Source organism: Onychostoma macrolepis, chromosome 09, assembly GCF_012432095.1.
Source record: "Onychostoma macrolepis isolate SWU-2019 chromosome 09, ASM1243209v1, whole genome shotgun sequence".
Classification (NCBI taxonomy): domain Eukaryota; kingdom Metazoa; phylum Chordata; class Actinopteri; order Cypriniformes; family Cyprinidae; genus Onychostoma; species Onychostoma macrolepis.
Genome location: NC_081163.1, coordinates 27,391,655 through 27,409,258, shown reverse-complemented (window position 1 = coordinate 27,409,258; position 17,604 = coordinate 27,391,655). Strand labels below are relative to the sequence as shown.

The following is a 17,604-nucleotide window of genomic DNA, read 5'->3' as shown; positions in this document are numbered from 1 at the left end:
TTTTGCAAGTTCTCCCACTTAGAAATCATGGAGGGGTCTGAAATTGTCATCGTAGGTGCATGTCCACTGTGAGAGACATAATCTAAAAAAAAAAATCCAGAAATCACAATGTATGATTTTTTTAACTATTTATTTGTATGATACAGCTGCAAATAAGTATTTGAACACCTGTCTATCAGCAAGAATTCTGACCCTCAAAGACCTGTTAGTCTGCCTTTAAAATGTCCACCTCCACTCCATTTATTATCCTAAATTAGATGCACCTGTTTGAGGTCGTTAGCTGCATAAAGACACCTGTCCACCCCATACAATCAGTAAGAATCCAACTACTAACATGGCCAAGACCAAAGAGCTGTCCAAAGACACTAGAGACAAAATTGTACACCTCCACAAGGCTGGAAAGGGCTACGGGAAATTGCCAAGCAGCTTGGTGAAAAAGGTCCACTGTTGGAGCAATCATTAGAAAATGGAAGAAGCTAAACATGACTGTCAATCTCCCTCGGACTGGGGCTCCATGCAAGATCTCACCTCGTGGGGTCTCAATGATCCTAAGAAAGGTGAGAAATCAGCCCAGAACTACACGGGAGGAGCTGGTCAATGACCTGAAAAGAGCTGGGACCACTGTTTCCAAGGTTACTGTTGGTAATACACTAAGACGTCATGGTTTGAAATCATGCATGGCACGGAAGGTTCCCCTGCTTAAACCAGCACATGTCCAGGCCCGACTTAAGTTTGCCAATGACCATTTGGATGATCCAGAGGAGTCATGGGAGAAAGTCATGTGGTCAGATGAGACCAAAATAGAACTTTTGGTCATAATTCCACTAAACGTGTTTGGAGGAAGAAGAATGATGAGTACCATCCCAAGAACACCATCCCTACTGTGAAGCATGGGGTGGTAGCATCATGCTTTGGGGTGTTTTTCTGCACATGGGACAGGGCGACTGCACTGTATTAAGGAGAGGATGACCGGGGCCATGTATTGCGAGATTTTGGGGAACAACCTCCTTCCCTCAGTTAGAGCATTGAAGATGGGTCGAGGCTGGGTCTTCCAACATGACAATGACCAAGTACACAGCCAGGATAACCAAGGAGTGGCTCTGTAAGAAGCATATCAAGGTTCTGGCGTGGCCTAGCCAGTCTCAGACCTAAACCCAATAGAGAATCTTTGGAGGAGCTCAAACTCCGTGTTTCTCAGCGACAGGCCAGAAACCTGACTGATCTAGAGAAGATCTGTGTGGAGGTGGGCCAAAATCCCTCCTGCAGTGTGTGCAAACCTGGTGAAAACTACAGGAAAGCGTTTGACCTCTGTAATTGCAAACAAAGGCTACTGTACCAAATATTAACATTGATTTTCTCAGGTGTTCAAATACTTATTTGCAGCTGTATCATACAAATAAATAGTTAAAAATCATACATTGTGATTTCTGGATTTTTTTTAGATTATGTCTCTCACAGTGGACATGCACCTCGATGACAATTTCAGACCCCTCCATGATTTCTAAGTGGGAGAACTTGCAAAATAGCAGGGTGTTCAAATACTTACTTTCCTCACTGTATGTATGCCTCTGTAAAAGCCACAAATGCCACAAAATGTGATTTCAACTTAGGGTTAGGACTGAATTCTCAAACAATAAATATACTACCAAAAATCCTGAAGAGAAATCATGACAAAAGCAAATCTGTCAGGTTTTTGTCATGAATTTGGCAAATGGAAATGTATTGTTTATAGAAAAAACGAATCCAAGGCACTTCTTCCGGTTCCAAAATGTTAAAAAGCCTTTATTCAAACATGGCGGTGTGTTCCAAACGGGATATATCGCCTTCCAAAGGGCACTTCGGAGTGAAAACAAGCATGGCCGCCATATTGAAGGGTCGTTCCAAACTGAAGTGCTCAAAACTAGCCACTTCAAAGGGCCCTTCCGAATGAAGGATTTCAAAGGGTACAACTGATGGACACTCCCATGATCCTTTGCGCAGATTCTTTGCATGATGACGGCGCCTCCATGTGGGCACGGGATGATGATGCAGAAGGGCACTTCAAGAAACAGTTGTTTGGTCCCCTACACCCTTCAACCCTTCAAAGATCTCACTCCGGAGGGTAAACCCTTTGAAGGGATTGGGGCATAGGGATGAGCCCTTCTGAATGGAATGCAGGGTGTTTTCAGATACAAAGTTAATGACAGGTGTAGATCTAATCAATTGCTCAGTAGAAATGGAAGATACCAAAATAATCATTACAGGGGGACCAATAACTGTTACAAGGTATAATCACATCACATCAAAAAAAAAAAAAGATAATAATAATGGTCACAATAATCATAATGATAAATCATTTCACAAATATGGAATAAAATCTAATTCCTCATTCAAACCAGGAAAAATGGTGGCTTTTAGCTGAAAAATCCAAAGAGCTTCCCTTTGTAAAAGTCTTTGTAGCCTATCGCCCTTTCTAATAGACCCAGTTATAACTTCCAAACCAATGATTCTTAAAGTAGACGTATTTGAGTCATGTACAGATGCATAATGTACTGCCATGGGGTAATCTTTGTTTCTAGTACGAATTGCATGTTTGATCCCATAATCTATCTTGTAGTCTACGTTTAGTCTGGCCCACATAGAAACAGTTACAGGGACATTGAAGCATATAAATTACATACGTACTTTTACAATTAATAAAAGATCTAATTAAATACGTTTTCTTTGTACAAGCATCTATAAATGATTTGGTTTGAATTACATTCTCACAATGATTGCAGTGTGCACACTTAAAGATGCCTCGTATTTCTCTGTCCAACCATGTTGTCCATTTCATAGCAGGCAAGTAACTTCTCACAACTCTGTCTTTAATTGTAGGATCCTTTCGATAGCTCACAATTGGAGACTCCTGAAAAATCTCTCGTAGACTTGGATCACTTTGAATAATCCCCCAGTTCCTATTTATTATATACTTGATGTCACGTGAGACAGTTCTAAAACCCATAACAAAATATGGTCATGTGGAGCTGTACTTTTTACTTTTCTTTTTGAGTAGATCATCCTGTTGTAGTGGTGTCACTTTATTCAAAGCCTGATCAACCACTCTTTTTTGATAACCTCTCTGCTTAAAACGATGTTTCATATCTGGGATCATTAAACAGAGGTCCTTTCAGCAAGTAGAGTTCTATAAGATCTTTTCCTTGAATTGGTCTGTATTGTTTGTTGAAACAGTTCAGCAGCAATATCCTACGCCTGTGAATGATGTAATTGAGTTGGTTTCCCTACTATTTTAATCTACTTATATTTTTGTATATATCAGATTATTTTAGTAATAAACTGTTTATACTTATTCTTTCAAGGACAATGACAAGTCAACAGTTTTATATACATTTTTATTCAAATATTCAATATTTGCAATATTCAAAAATGCTTTCAAAGTTTATCAATGAGTTTGTGATTCATCTAAGAACTGGTTGGTTTGGTTTATGACTTAGAACATTCATTGAGCAAAATATTAAAAGGAGAAAATAAATGGGGGAAATACTTCTGAAAGCCCAGCTGTTGTGAAAGTGGTCTAGCAGCCATACAGCTGGTAACTGAGTGAAGGTAGGTAGGGCTGAACCTGGTCAGTACCTGGATGGGGAAAATAACTGCTGGTAGTAGTGTTAGTGAGGCCAGCAGAGGTGCTCAGTCTGTGTCCTATTGGGCAATGCCAGGGCATTTATCCACAAATAAATGGGAGTGTTAATGTAATCGTGGCATTGTGGCCCAAATTTACCCATTGACTTTTATCAACCATATCCTGCTAATAACTGTGTGATTGCCCCGGTATACCCAACATTTTGCCAAGCTTCACAAATGACAGATGATCACTTTATCACTGTGGTTACTGTGAACTGCTAAATGGAAACAATTTTGCTATTTCAAAAAAAAAAAAAAATTTTTTTTGTTTCATTAAAGAAAGAAAGTATTACAGGCTTGGAACAACATGAGGGTAAGTAAATAATGGCAGAATTGTCCTTTTTTTTTTCTTTTTTTTTTTCTTTAATAAATGTGATTACAGTTATACTTGTGACGGAAATCACTTTTCATCACATGGGTTTTGTTCAGTTTTGTGGAATTATTTGTATTTTGCCTGTATTCATAATCATTAGAAGAGGCATTCTGCTCTTTGATCCCATTACTGTGGTAGAGAGCGGTCGTGTCACCGCCCCGTTACACCCACATGATAAAGAGCCTTGATGGACTGACTAACACATGAGTGTGAACAGCATATTCAGGAAGCAGCAGCCATAGTCATGGACACTGAAGGATCAAAGGTACTGTGTGTTTCAGTGTGAATGAGAGTTTTCTGGTTATTGTTATTTGTTGACAGCATGGTCCTGATGCCAGACAAATTGGGAATTTTTGAAAAGCAGATGTATGAAGAAACATTAAGTGTGTGAAGTTAATATTTGTTCAAAAAAACGCCTTTGAAAAATTGCTTTACCAGCAGAAACATTTTATAAGTAAATTACTTCCATTGAGTTTGCCACAGTAAAAGTTTGCAATTTTAGTATAGTTTCAGTACCACCCAAGAGGGTTTTTTAAAAAAATTTATTCATAGGGTCACATAACATCTGATGACCAAAGTGCCACTGTTAGTGGAAAGGCCGTGACTGTGGTTATTGTATATGACGTGTGAGAGATTAGATTAGCTGTGTATCTTTTCTGATTCAGCATAAATTTCTTTAACATTTATAGAGTCATAATGTGCTTGTCATTGCTTTGTGCTGAAAGTTCCTCATTGTCAAAACATTAACTTAGCAACCGCTGCCTCCATTTGCAAGAATATGCAAGCATTTGTAAGATTATATAAGGCTAGGTGCTGCCAAATTTCTGAAATGTGGGATCATTTGTGCCTCAATAATATTTGACACTAAAGTTAAGGCATTCCAGTATGCAATAATGCCTTTGGGAATGCAGGATGCACCTGCCACGTTCCAGCAACTCGTGAGAATTGCAAGTCTTATTTGGATGACATTGTGATTTATTTGGATTGTTAAGATGAACAATCCAAGATGAATCTGGTAACTGTAACAGTGTTTGAATTCCTCTTTCATATTAAACCTTTGTATAATTGGTTTAGTGCATTTCATAATATATAATAGACACCTGGGGATTCTTCAGGAAGCCAATAAAACATAGACAACGTCAGACATAGATTTTTCTTCAAGTTTATTGCTAGAAATGGGCATAGGGTGTTAGATGAGAAGTGAAGCAGGTTCAGTTGACTGGCATTGTTGCCATATCTACACCAACTGTATGTGATCCATAGTGTTTGTTTTGAACTATTTGGTCTAAGGTCTAGTTTTTTGTATGGACTCACAATTTATGATTTACTATTTTCCTTGAAAAGATTTCTAGCATTTCAAATTCCAGATTTTTAAATGTTTTCAATCTACAACTAACTAGAGTACTTCTCATTAAATTTTTCTTTCTTTTATAGAATTTAAAAGTTGACCCAGAGAAGCTGTTCACCAAACTAGAGAGGATTGGAAAAGGATCGTTTGGAGAGGTCTTTAAAGGCATTGACAATCGCACGCAACAGAAGGTCGCTATAAAGATTATTGACCTGGAGGAGGCTGAAGATGAAGTGGAAGACATCCAACAGGAGATCACAGTCCTCAGCCAGTGCGACAGCCTCTTCATCACTAAATACTATGGCTCTTATCTGAAGGTGAGGCCCATGTACTGCTTCCCTGAAGCAGTTTAATGTGTGTCAGGCAGTTTATGGTGACTTAAGCTGGATTTAAGCTATAAACTGTATGATATTTGGGGATAGCAGAGGTCCAAACTTTTGTGTGCTGATAATGTTTTCTTTGAGAGAAGTAGAGTTTATATATGTAGCTTGAACATTGAGATGTACTTATACTTGGCCTAATTGCTCCTGAGGTGGTTTGAGTCTCGAGTGAGTTTTGGAGGACTTTTGCATTAGTCTTTTCATGATCAGATAGATATTCAATCAGTAAATACACAGTAAGTGACCAAGTGTAAATACCTTAGTGTGAATAGGCCTTTTGGGAATTGCTCTATATAGGCAAATGTCACCATAAAATGACTGGAGAGCTCCCACAGAGGACTGGCTAGGGTTGTAAGAGTGTTCCATATGTTTGTGGTCCCACTGCTCCTGAATTCCTTTTTGTGATCTGATACCCTGCTCCTGAAGGGCTAGCATCTGCAGAGCTCAACTCCAACCCTAGTCAAACACCTGAAGCAGCAAATCAAGGTGTTTAAGATCACGTGAAAATAACAGGTAGGTGTGTTGGAGCAGGGAAGTTTGCAGGAAGTCAGTCCTCCAGGAGCAGGGTTGGCTACCCCTGCTTTACAGCTAATGGGAACATCTAGATGGATGAGTGACATTCCCAGAAAATTGGTCATTTAGCTCTTTATGTTTGGCACATGGTTTTAGAGATTTTAAAAATGACTGCTGCTTGTAAGACAAGAAGACAATAGTGACATGTAATAACTCAGTCCAAACTGGAATTATATAACTCAACATCTCTTGCAGGACACAAAACTGTGGATCATCATGGAATATTTAGGAGGGGGTTCTGCTCTGGATTTGGTGAGAATCTTAATTTCCTTAACTTTATTGACTAGCACAGTCTATATTTATGACAACCTGGTATTATAATAGAAAAGTCAATGACAAGTTAAAAGTGTATAATTTAAAACAATATTTACCAAAAAAAAAAAAAGGCATAGTTCTGCTAGTTGCTGTTGAGCAATATATATGTTAATTATGATACATTTTGATTGTAGATTTTAAAGTTGCAAATCTCTAGGGCATGGGTGTTTAATCTGTTTCCTGTAGATCTACCTTCCTGCAAAGTTTAGCTATAACCCTAATCAAATATTCATGAATCAGCTATTTAAGATCTCCAGGAACACACAGGGAAAGTTCACGCAAAAATGAAAATTACCCCATAATTTATTCATCCTCAAGCTATCCCAGGTGTATACACACGTGGTCAGAATTGTTGGTACCCTTGGTAAATATGATCAAAGAAGACTATAGAAAATAAATGTGGGTTGATAATCCTTCTGATCTTCTTTTTTTTTTAAATCACAAAAATCTAAGCTTTCATTGGAGAATAATAATTTAAAATGGGGGGAAGTATGATTATGAGATAAATGTTTTTTTCTCAAATACATGTTGGACACAATTATTGGCACCCCTAGAAATTCTTATGAGTAAAATATATCTGAAATATATTCCCATTCATATTCACAATTTAGAGCACACCAGCTCAAATGATTATGAACATGAATTTATCCAGCCATGGCTTCCTCTTTCACAGAAATATAAATAGGAGGGAAAACAAAACAAAGGCCAAATTCCAAATTAATCACCCATCACAATGAGAAAAACCAAAGAATATATTTCTGATGTGCAGCAAAAGATAATTGAGCTTCACAAATTAGAAAGTGGCTTTAAGAAAAGAGCTAGAGCAGTGACAATTCCAATTTCCACCATCAGGGCAATAATTAAGAATTTCCATGTGTCTATATCGTCCTAATGCATGGTGAGAAGGAGAGTTTGAGTGGCCAAAGACTCTTCAAGGACCACAGCTGGAGAATTGCAGAAAAAGGTTGAGTTTCGGGGTCAGAAAACCTTAAAAAAAGACTGAGTGCTTCAGCGTTTTTCTCTCTGTCAAGCGATCTGTGTTATTTTTCAGTTCATCTGAATGGATGCGCAGCACACCTGTTTTTAACGTACCGTGAACTGTAGGCGCACGACTCGCCACATGCAAAGAGAGAGTGAGAGAATAGCACGTCAATTCTGCATGGTATGTAAACGATATGCTTTGTTAATAATGGAGTTCCTTTGGAATTCTTCAGCTTTTAAGAACTGCTGGGTTCTCTGGTAGTAGGCGGAGCTAATGCGCAAACGACAATCTCATCGGCTGGCGCTCACCTATTATCGTCCCTGTTTTGATTTCAGCAAATCAGTTCGAGCCAATGCAGACAACGTGATTAATATTCATGAATCCAGCAGCTCGTTAATCCTCAGTGTGTTTTATATTGTTCTTTGTAATCATAGTATGATTATTATCTTATCAGTATTATTGATAGTTTTCCCCCCATTTTTTACAGAAACACCTAACCCTAAGCACCACCACCAGTCCTAAGTTCAGTTAAAATGACTAAAATGCATTCATACATGGTTACCAAGTTTTAATATACACTGAACAAAATTATAAACGCAACACTTTTGTTTTTGCCCCCATTTTTCATGAGCTGAACTCAAAGATCTAAGACTTTTTCTATGTACACAAAAGGCCTATTTCTCTCAAATATTGTTCACAAATCTGTCTAAATCTGTGAGGACTTCTCCTTTGCCGAGATACTCCATCCACCTCACAGGTGTGGCATATCAAGATGCTGATTAGACAGCATGATTATTGCACAGGTGTGCCTTAGGCTGGCCACAATAAAAGGCCACTCTAAAATGGGGTTTTACTGTATTGGGGGGGTCCGAAAACCAGTCAGTATCTGGTGTGACCACCATTTTCCTCACGCAGTGCAACACATCTCCTTCGCATAGAGTTGATCAGGTTGTTGATTGTGGCCTGTGGAATGTCAGTCCACTCCTCTTCAAGGGCTGTGCGAAGTTGCTGGATATTGGCAGGCATGCTGTCGTATACGCCGATCCAGAGCATCCCAAACATGCTCAATGGGTGACATGTCCGGTGAGTATGCTGGCCATGCAAGCTTCCAGGAATTGTGTACAGATCCTTGCAACATGGGGCTGTGCATTATCATGCTGCAACATGAGGTGATGGTCGTGGATGAATGGCACAACAATGGTCCTCAGGATCTCGTCACGGTATCTCTGTGCATTCAAAATGCCATCAATAAAATGCACCTGTGTTCGTTGTCCATAACATACGCCTGCCCATACCATAACCCCACCGCCACCATGGGCCACTCGATCCACAACGTTGACATCAGCAAACCGCTCACCCACACGACACCATACACACTGTCTGCCATCTGACCTGTACAGTGAAAACCGGGATTCATCCATGAAGAGAACACCTCTCCAAAGTGCCAGACGCCATCAAATGTGAGCATTTGCCCACTCAAGTCGGTTACGACGACGAACTGCAGTCAGGTCGAGACCCCGATGAGGATGACGAGCATGCAGATGAGCTTCCTGAGATGGTTTCTGACAGTTTGTGCAGAAATTCTTAGGTTATGCAAACCAATTGTTGCAGCAGCTGTCCGGGTGGCTGGTCTCAGACTATCTTAAGAGGTGAAGATGCTGGATGTGGAGGTCTGGTGTTACACGTGGTCTGCAGTTGTGAGGCCGGTTGGGTGCAAGGTTATTTTCGTAAATGAAAACTAAAGACTAAACTGAGACTAAAACTATTGATGAAAAAACAATTTCGTAAACTGAAATAAGATAAAAATGTCAAAATATTTGAAAAACTAAACAAAACTAACAACAGTTATTGAAAAACTAATAGAAATAAAATAATAATTAACAAAAATAAATAATCGTTTTCGTAATCATTACCTTGGCGGAAAAATATTAAGATGTGAAAGTTTCAATACCTGTCAATGGCGCATCACGCACATGGGGTTATCAGATGGAGAGACGCAAAGCAGTTTAAAACAGAGTCCTGCACGGGTCCTGTTTGGTAAACGTGCACCAGCAGTACTTAACAGAACACCCGATCCGTTATCCTACAGCAGCACTAATTTATTTCTGTACCGGAGCAGAATTGTATGACATAAAGACCGCGAGTCGCGACCCGAACCGCACCCGCATTAATCTATCAGGTAGGCAAAATTATTTGTTTTCAATTATTTTAAGCAATCAAACCAATATTAGGCTTTCTAAGTTGGTGCTTTGAAGAAAAGCAGACATGCAGCGCAACAATTAACAGAAAAAAAGATGAGAACGCGCATCCTTTCCACAAAACTTGGCCTATCTTGTGATCACTCTGCCAAACTTTCGAACAAATAATAGATATTGTTAAGCATGTCACATTGTCTGTGTTTTTTTTAGTAATTAAAACCAAATGCGTTCATCAGTGATTGTATATCAAAGGCAGGGACATGTGTGTGTGCATTTTATTTTGTGGTTTCAATGGAACGAACGGGACTGAAGCGATCGTCTGTGCATAGCCGTAACTGACATCGACAGCGGCAAGGAGCACTCAGAAGCGTGATTTTAAAAGCAACACATTTCAGTGTCAGATCGCCTTTTATGTAACAAAAACGAACTAAATTAATACTCTGCTACTCAATTAGAGATGTTTCATTTTTTACAGGTATGTCTGTACCGCGTCAATGACGAGTCGCATTTACAGGGGAATATCTGATCTGACGCTTACATGGCAGGCGCAAATGCAGGTATCCGATTCAAATCTGATTTATTTCCACATATGCATGAGGCCTGAAACCTATCGGAGAATATCGGAATCCATGTGATTTTTTTTTTCCTGCTTACAAGGTCTTGGGCCATATCCGATCTGTGCCACATGGGAGGAAAAAATCGGAATTGGGTCACTTGAGGCCTAAAGTGCTCACTAACACAGATTTAGACGGATTTGTGAACAATATTTGAGAGAAATAGGCCTTTTGTGTGCATAGAAAAAGTCTTAGATCTTTGAGTTCAGCTCATGAAAAATGGGGGCAAAATTTGTTGCATTTATCATTTTGTTCAGTGTATATATACATATATACACACATACATACATATATATGGTGAAGAACACCATAAAATATTTGTATCAATTTATACAGGGCTAGTCGTACATACATCTGTATAACCAGATACACACCCAGGTATCGGATCAGTACTCGGTATCGGCCAATACCCTGAGCCTAGGTATCGGAATCGGTATCGGGAAGGGAAAAAGGGTATCGGAACATCTCTAGTTGTCAGACACGACTGAAACTTCAAATGGGACTGGCTTCTATGGTCAGATGTAACTTAACAAATTAGCTTTTTAGCAGCAAACACTCAAGATGGGTTTGGTGAACACAGGGATAAAATGTACCCTATGTGTACAATGAAATATACTGCTGTATTTTTGATGTTGTGGGCCTGTATTTCTGCTGGAGGTCCTGGACATCTTGTTTAGACACATGGCATCACTGATTCTATCAAATACCAACAGATAAAAAATCGAAAACTGACTGATTCTGTTAGAAATCTTATAACGGGCCATGTTTGGATCTTCCAACCGGACAATAATCCAAAAACAAACCTTAAAAAACAACACAAAAATGGGTCACTGGGCACAAAACCAAGCTTCTGCTATGGCCATTCCAGTTCCCTGACCTGCACCCTATAGAAAATGAGTGGTGAACTGAAGAGGAGAAGCACCATCGTGGAGCTGGGAATCTGAAGGGTCTGGAGTGATTCTGGATGAAGGAATGGTCTCTGATCTCATGTCAGGTGTTCTCTTACCTCATCAGGCATTATAGGAGAAAACTCATATACTATTTTGGAAAATGGAGGTTTCAAAAAGTATTGAATAAAAGGGTACCGTTAATTGTGTCCAATGTGTATTCGAGAAAAACATTTAATTATGATATTTCCCCCCATTTTAAATTCTTATTCTCCAATGAAAGGTTAGATTTTTGTGAATTTCTTAAATAATAGATCAAAAGGATTAACAATACAGATTTATTTCCATAGCCTTCTTTGATCATATTTACCAAGGGTACCAACAATTCTGACCACGTCTTGTATGACTTTCTTCTTTCAGTCGAATACTTAAAAAATGTCCTGGTTCTTCCCAGCTTTATAATGGCAGTAGGTAGTGGTCCAGATTTTGAAGGAAAATAAAAAGCATCCATCCATCATAGTACTCCACATTGCTCCATGGGGTTGATAAAGGCCTCCTGAAGCGAAGCAATGCGTTTGTATAAGAAAAAGTATTCATATTTACAACTTTTATAAACCGTAATCTCTAGCTTCCGAGATTGTGAGAGAGAGAGGGGAATCCAGCGGATGACGTAGGACGAAGGCAAACACGGTGATGAACAGAGGAGAGAGCAAAACAAAGCACCGGTCACAAATTAGAGGTACAAAACAAGGGTTTGTAAAGGAAAATGCCTGAGGATTTTGATATAAACCAAGAGGAGACTGGTTTCCCTTTGCTGTTAACAAAACTTGGTTCTCGCATGATTTGCATTTTCTCACTGGAGCTAATGATACGCCTCTGTTCTACGTCATCTGCTGGAACGCCACTCTCTCATTAATGTGTGTACAACTGTTAGAGCTTTATTTTGCTTCAAAATGTGGACCAATACCCACTGCCATTATAAAGCTTGGAAGAGCCAAGACATTTTTAACATAACTGATTATATTCATCAAGAAGAAAGTCATATACACCTAGGCTTGAGGGTGAGTAAATCATGGGGTATCTCATTATTAGGTGAACTATCCCTTTAAGTCTGCAGGAGCGAGAACGAGCACCCCTGCTCTAGGAGGACAACAAATAATTTAGGCCACTGCTTCTCAGACCTGTCCTGGAGCCCCATGACATGAGTTGATGTGAGGAATTAGTGTGGTTATAGTCATTTAGTAAATAATTATACTTGTGTTTTTCCAGAGGTTTAGAGTCCTACACGTTTGTTAAGTTCCTCTAACAGGTTTGTTCTTTGATCTACAGCTGGGACCTGGAGCTCTTGATGAGTTCCATATCGCCACCATCCTCAGAGAGATTCTGAAGGGTCTGGACTACCTGCACTCCGAAAAGAAAATTCACAGAGATATTAAAGGTACCTGTGACGTATTACCTACAGTTTTCTGCCACTGAAATCTATAAACGATCTCCAGCATTTCAAGATGGCACTTCTGTTCTGAAAGCTAAAATCATGATGTGATTTGTGTTTGTGTGTTTCTCTAGCTGCGAACGTCCTGTTGTCAGAGCAGGGTGATGTGAAGCTAGCTGATTTTGGTGTGGCCGGGCAGCTCACAGACACCCAGATCAAGAGGAACACGTTTGTGGGCACTCCATTCTGGATGGCACCAGAGGTCATTAAACAGTCAGAGTATGACTCAAAGGTCAGATCCGTTCACTGTGTAATGCACGTAACAAAGTTTTAATCATAGCCTGGCATGGGTTAGTAGCTAGCCAACGCTACTCTTCTACCTTCATGCAGACTTCAGTCCCAGTCCTGCTCCAACACATATGAAAGTAATTTTCTAGTAATCCTGAACACCTTGATTAGTTGGGGCTGAAGCTAAACTCTACAAGAAGGTAGCTCTCCAGGAGGAGTGTTGGCTATGTCTTATTTAGACACTCTTTTTCCATATTTTGTATGCCTTTGACAGGCCTATTGATCTTTAGAAAACACCAAGCTCCATTTAAAGTTATTATCCAAAGTCTGTTTATATCATCAGTTCTCAACAAGAACAATGACATTTGTGTTGCACATCGCACATTTTAGCACATGTAGAATAGGTCATTCAGGTGTGTGTGTTTTGCAGGCAGATATCTGGTCATTGGGCATAACTGCAATCGAGCTAGCAAAAGGAGAGCCACCCCACTCTGATCTTCACCCCATGAAGGTGTTATTTCTCATCCCTAAGGAAAACTCACCCACACTGGAGGGAAACCACAACAGAACTCTCAAAGAATTTGTAGATGCCTGTCTCAATAAAGACCCCAACTTTGTAAGTGCTGCCTGCATGTTTATATGGATTAACAGGTTCCAGGTGTGTTGAATTAGGGCTGGAGCTAAATTTAGCTGGAAGGTGGCCCTTCAGGAGCAGAACTGGACACCTCTGATAAAGCAGGGTTTCTAAAATCCAGCCCTGTAGGTCAAACCCTAAACCAGGGGTTTCCAAACTCAGTATTGGAGGGCCATTGTCTTGCAGAGTCTGGAGGATACCAGCCCTCCAAGACCAAATTTGGAGACTCCTGCCCTAAACAAACCCACCTACCTGTAATGTTAGTAACTCAGAAGATCTTGATTAGCTTTGCTCGGGTGTCTTTGATTAGGGTTGTAGCTAAACTCTTCAGAGCAATGGCCTGCCAAGCTGGATTTGAGTAACTTGAGTAATGTATGGCAGGGGTGGACAGCTTTGACTGCCCATCCCTGATGTAGTCATGTATAATCAAAAGACAATGTCTGTATTGTCTCTGCCAGAGGCCAACAGCTAAAGAGCTTTTGAAACACAAATTTATCACTCGATATGCCAAGAGGACATCATTCCTGATGGATCTTGTTGACAAGTACAAGAGATGGAAAGAAAAACAGGCCCGCGATGAGTCCAGCTCTGATTCAGAATCGTAAGAATCATTTAAAAAATATATATATTGGCACATTTAGTTATATTAATTATATAATTATTTATTCACTGAAAAAATGTTGTGTGTACGTGTCTTCAGAGATGACAGTGAAGCATCTGGAGAGTCTGTGGCTGATGACTGGATCTTTGGCACTGTCATAGGACATAAGCCCACAGTGAAACACAATGGAGTCGTAAAAAAAGAACTACACAAAGAGGTGACGCATACAATTGTCTAAAAATATCAAAGCAAATAATTTTTATTTGTAAGACAGCCATACAATTATCAAGAAAAAGATGCTCATTGGGTTTGGAATGATAAACAAAAAAATGAGTGGTTTTTAGATGTTAGTGAATCATCCTTCCATCCATCAATTCTCTTGCTGCTTATCCAGGACCAGGTCACAGTAGCAGCAGGCTAAGTAGGGCCGGCAATATATCCTTTTCCTTCCACAGCTGCTCCTGGGGGATTCTCATGGCATTTCCAAGCCTTCCAGCATGGAGGTCTCCCCAGGCTCTATTCTCAATTGGACATGCCTGGAACACCTTCATTGGGAGGTGTCTGAGAGACATCCTACCACATCAACTGGTTTATGGAGGAGAAGCATCTCTACTATGAATGTCTCTGGGATGCTATACGTGCAATCTCATTCTTTCAGTCATTACCCAAATGTCATGACCGTAGTTAAGGGTCAGAACATAGATTGACTGGTAAATCAAGAGCTTCACCTTTGAGCTTAGCTCCCGCAATGGTCTGGTACAACGGCTGCATTACTGTCGCCACTGAACTGATCCGCATGTAAATCTCATGATCTGACCTGCCCTCAGAGCAAATCACTCCCTACTCGAAGTGGGAAATCCAACTTTTTCCCACTGGGAACCACAGCCTCAGATTTTTGGAGGTGCTGACCCTCATCCCCCCTGCTTCACACTTGGTTGCAAACTGGAAACCCTTCACTCCCGGCTGTCCTTTGAGATCCTGTCCATGAATATCACAAAGAGGATCAGGGGCAAGGGACTGTCCTGGTGGAGTCCAGCAGCCACTGAGAACAAGCTCCGTGGATCATGTTGATAGTTAAAGGGATAGTTCACCCAAAAATGAAAATTCTGTCGTTAATTACTCACCCTCATGTCATTCCAAACCCGTAAGACCTTTGTTCATCTTCAGAACATAAATTAAGATATTTTTGATTAAATCTGAGAGCTTTCTGACCCTGCATAGACAGCAGTGCAACTGAAACGTTCAAGGCCAAGAAAGGCAGTAAGGACATCGGTGTGTTCCAAAATGAACAAAGGTCTTACTAGTTTGGAACAAAATGAGGGTGAGTAATTAATGATTAATGAGTAATTTTCATTTTTGGGTGAACTATCCTTTTTAAATTTGTCTACACTTGTGGTTCCTCTGATAGGACACCTTGTGAATTTGAGTGGAACTGATTTCATACATCCACTAAAACTCGCCAAAACATTGAGCAAAAAAAGAAGAAAAATAGTGCTAAGAAAAGTTTATGCTGCATTTGAGCACAGATATTCAGACATGTACTGTATACATCAGATTTGCATGTCTGCCTTTCTCTCATTGTTCAGGTTCCAGACAGTGCAAAGAAGCCTCCGCCCAAGAGCAAAGAGTCCAAGTCCTCTATTATTTTACCATTGTTTGCAGAGGTAAGAATTTAATCCAGATTAACCTTCCAACGTATGAATTATGTATTTGCTGATGTTTATCTAGAGCTGAACTTTGCAGTTCACAAATGATCAGGCAAATGAATGTCAGTGCATACTGAACTAACAATGCTGTATGTATTCAAAGTCTCAATCACAGGATGCATGTGTTTGTTCTTCTGTCAGCTGAAGCAGAAGCAAGGTGTTTATAAGCCGGCGGTGTTAGAGGAGCTGAAGCAGGCCATGCTCCTGGCTGAAGAGACATGTCCCGGGATCACTGACTCGATGGTGACGGGGGTGGTTCAGAGATTAAAGAGGTATTTACAGCACCCTGCCTGCATTGCCCAATACGTGTGAGAGTCTGATGTGTGTTTTCTGTGTTTTCAGGTTTTCGTCTCAACACTAACTGATGCTCAGTGCCTCTGAATGAAGACTCTGTCTCTGTCTGTCTGTATTATGTATTTTCTGCTGTTTTATTATGGTGGGATTGTGAATAAGCCATTTACAATCTGAGTTACTTGCTGTCTGTACATAAGTGTAGAACGTGGACTGGATTTGTTTAAAGACCCCATGGAATCAATAATTCCTCAATAATTCCTGTAAAACAAAGACTGTCTCACTGTCAGCTCAGCTCAGCCTATAAATGCCTCAAAACTCAGAGATACAGTATCAACTAAAATCTACAAATTTTGATCTCAAGGGGTCTGTTTTTGTTGTTGTTTTTTGTATGTTTTTGTTTTTTACAGAGCTGTAATTTGTGCAATAATCCTTTTGCTAGCATTGCTCTTAGAGTTTGAAAAAAAGACTGTAATATTAAAATAATTTTGCTCTTTTTTGCCCTTTAACATATTTGTGATTCTTTAGATGGTCATTTCTTTTTTTCCGTACCTCTACAAGGCTTATTTTTACTCTATTTCTATTCTATGCTGTGGCATTTTAAAGCTGAAATGTGTGTTTTTAAACCACTAGCAATTAGAATTGCAAAATAACAACAAAAATATAGGTTTTGCAAATTTTCCCCCAGTCTGTCATTGGTTGCCAATAGCCTACAATTGATTTATAGTTGATTCTGTATAAGCCAGAACAGGAGAAAGTGTTTCAAAAATAGAAAACATAGACTTGCACTATTCATTTACTAACTGCTTGTTTTCTTAAAAAAAAAAAAAAAACTAACACTAGCTTCTCTATTCTTTTTGTATTATATTTGTTTTCTTTTATTTATTATACAATTAACAAAAAGCAAAAAAGGCCTCTAACACTAGCTTTCTCTATAATTTTTTCTATTCTGTTTTCTTATTATACAGTTTAAAAAAAAAAAAAACCTTGCTACGTGTACTGCAGAAGGCTAACTGAGACTTGTCGTAGCAATTGCATATCAATGTTCCTTTGTTGATTTTGATTGCTTCTGTTGTACTCATTTTTAAGTCGCTTTGTCATTTAGCAGATGCTTTTATCCAATGTAAATGTAAAAATAATAAAGATCTCATTCTGTGTAAAATCCATTATATACTTCATTTAGTTGTTGTCCTTCTTGTATCTGCGACGTTTCAGAGTTACAGCATGCCTGATTGCACCTGGATGATAACAGCATTTTAATGTGTTACGTTACGTAACAGAAGAGCCTATGGGATTACATGACTATAAATCTGTGCTAAAGT

The 17,604-nt window shown here is 39.5% G+C and overlaps 1 protein-coding gene across 3 annotated transcripts; it reads left to right on the top strand.

Annotated features, from left to right (window-relative positions):
- Window positions 1–4,254: 4,254 nt before the first annotated feature.
- stk24a (serine/threonine kinase 24a (STE20 homolog, yeast)) lies at window positions 4,255–17,463 on the top strand. 3 transcript variants are annotated; one of them, XM_058787102.1, is made up of 11 exons: window positions 4,255–4,298; window positions 5,468–5,698; window positions 6,530–6,586; window positions 12,660–12,768; window positions 12,897–13,054; window positions 13,481–13,666; window positions 14,143–14,285; window positions 14,385–14,502; window positions 15,872–15,949; window positions 16,133–16,263; window positions 16,334–17,463. In XM_058787102.1, exons 1-11 carry the CDS (start codon window positions 4,278–4,280, stop codon window positions 16,350–16,352), a joined length of 1,251 nt encoding a protein of 416 aa, XP_058643085.1. In that variant the 5' UTR covers window positions 4,255–4,277; the 3' UTR covers window positions 16,353–17,463. The 3 variants fall into 3 exon arrangements, with proteins under 3 accessions (XP_058643085.1, XP_058643084.1, XP_058643086.1); XM_058787101.1 differs by having other exon boundaries at window positions 16,133–17,463; XM_058787103.1 differs by lacking the exons at window positions 4,255–4,298; window positions 5,468–5,698; window positions 6,530–6,586 and adding exons at window positions 9,583–9,810; window positions 10,305–10,386 and having other exon boundaries at window positions 16,133–17,463.
- Window positions 17,464–17,604: the final 141 nt, after the last annotated feature.

Coding starts and splice junctions, on each gene's coding strand:
- stk24a (XM_058787101.1), top strand. CDS start 4,278: ATGGACACTGAAGGATCAAAG. Junction 14,503..15,871: donor AAAAAGAACTACACAAAGAG/GTGACGCATACA, acceptor CTCATTGTTCAG/GTTCCAGACAGTGCAAAGAA. Junction 15,950..16,132: donor TTTTACCATTGTTTGCAGAG/GTAAGAATTTAA, acceptor TTCTTCTGTCAG/CTGAAGCAGAAGCAAGGTGT.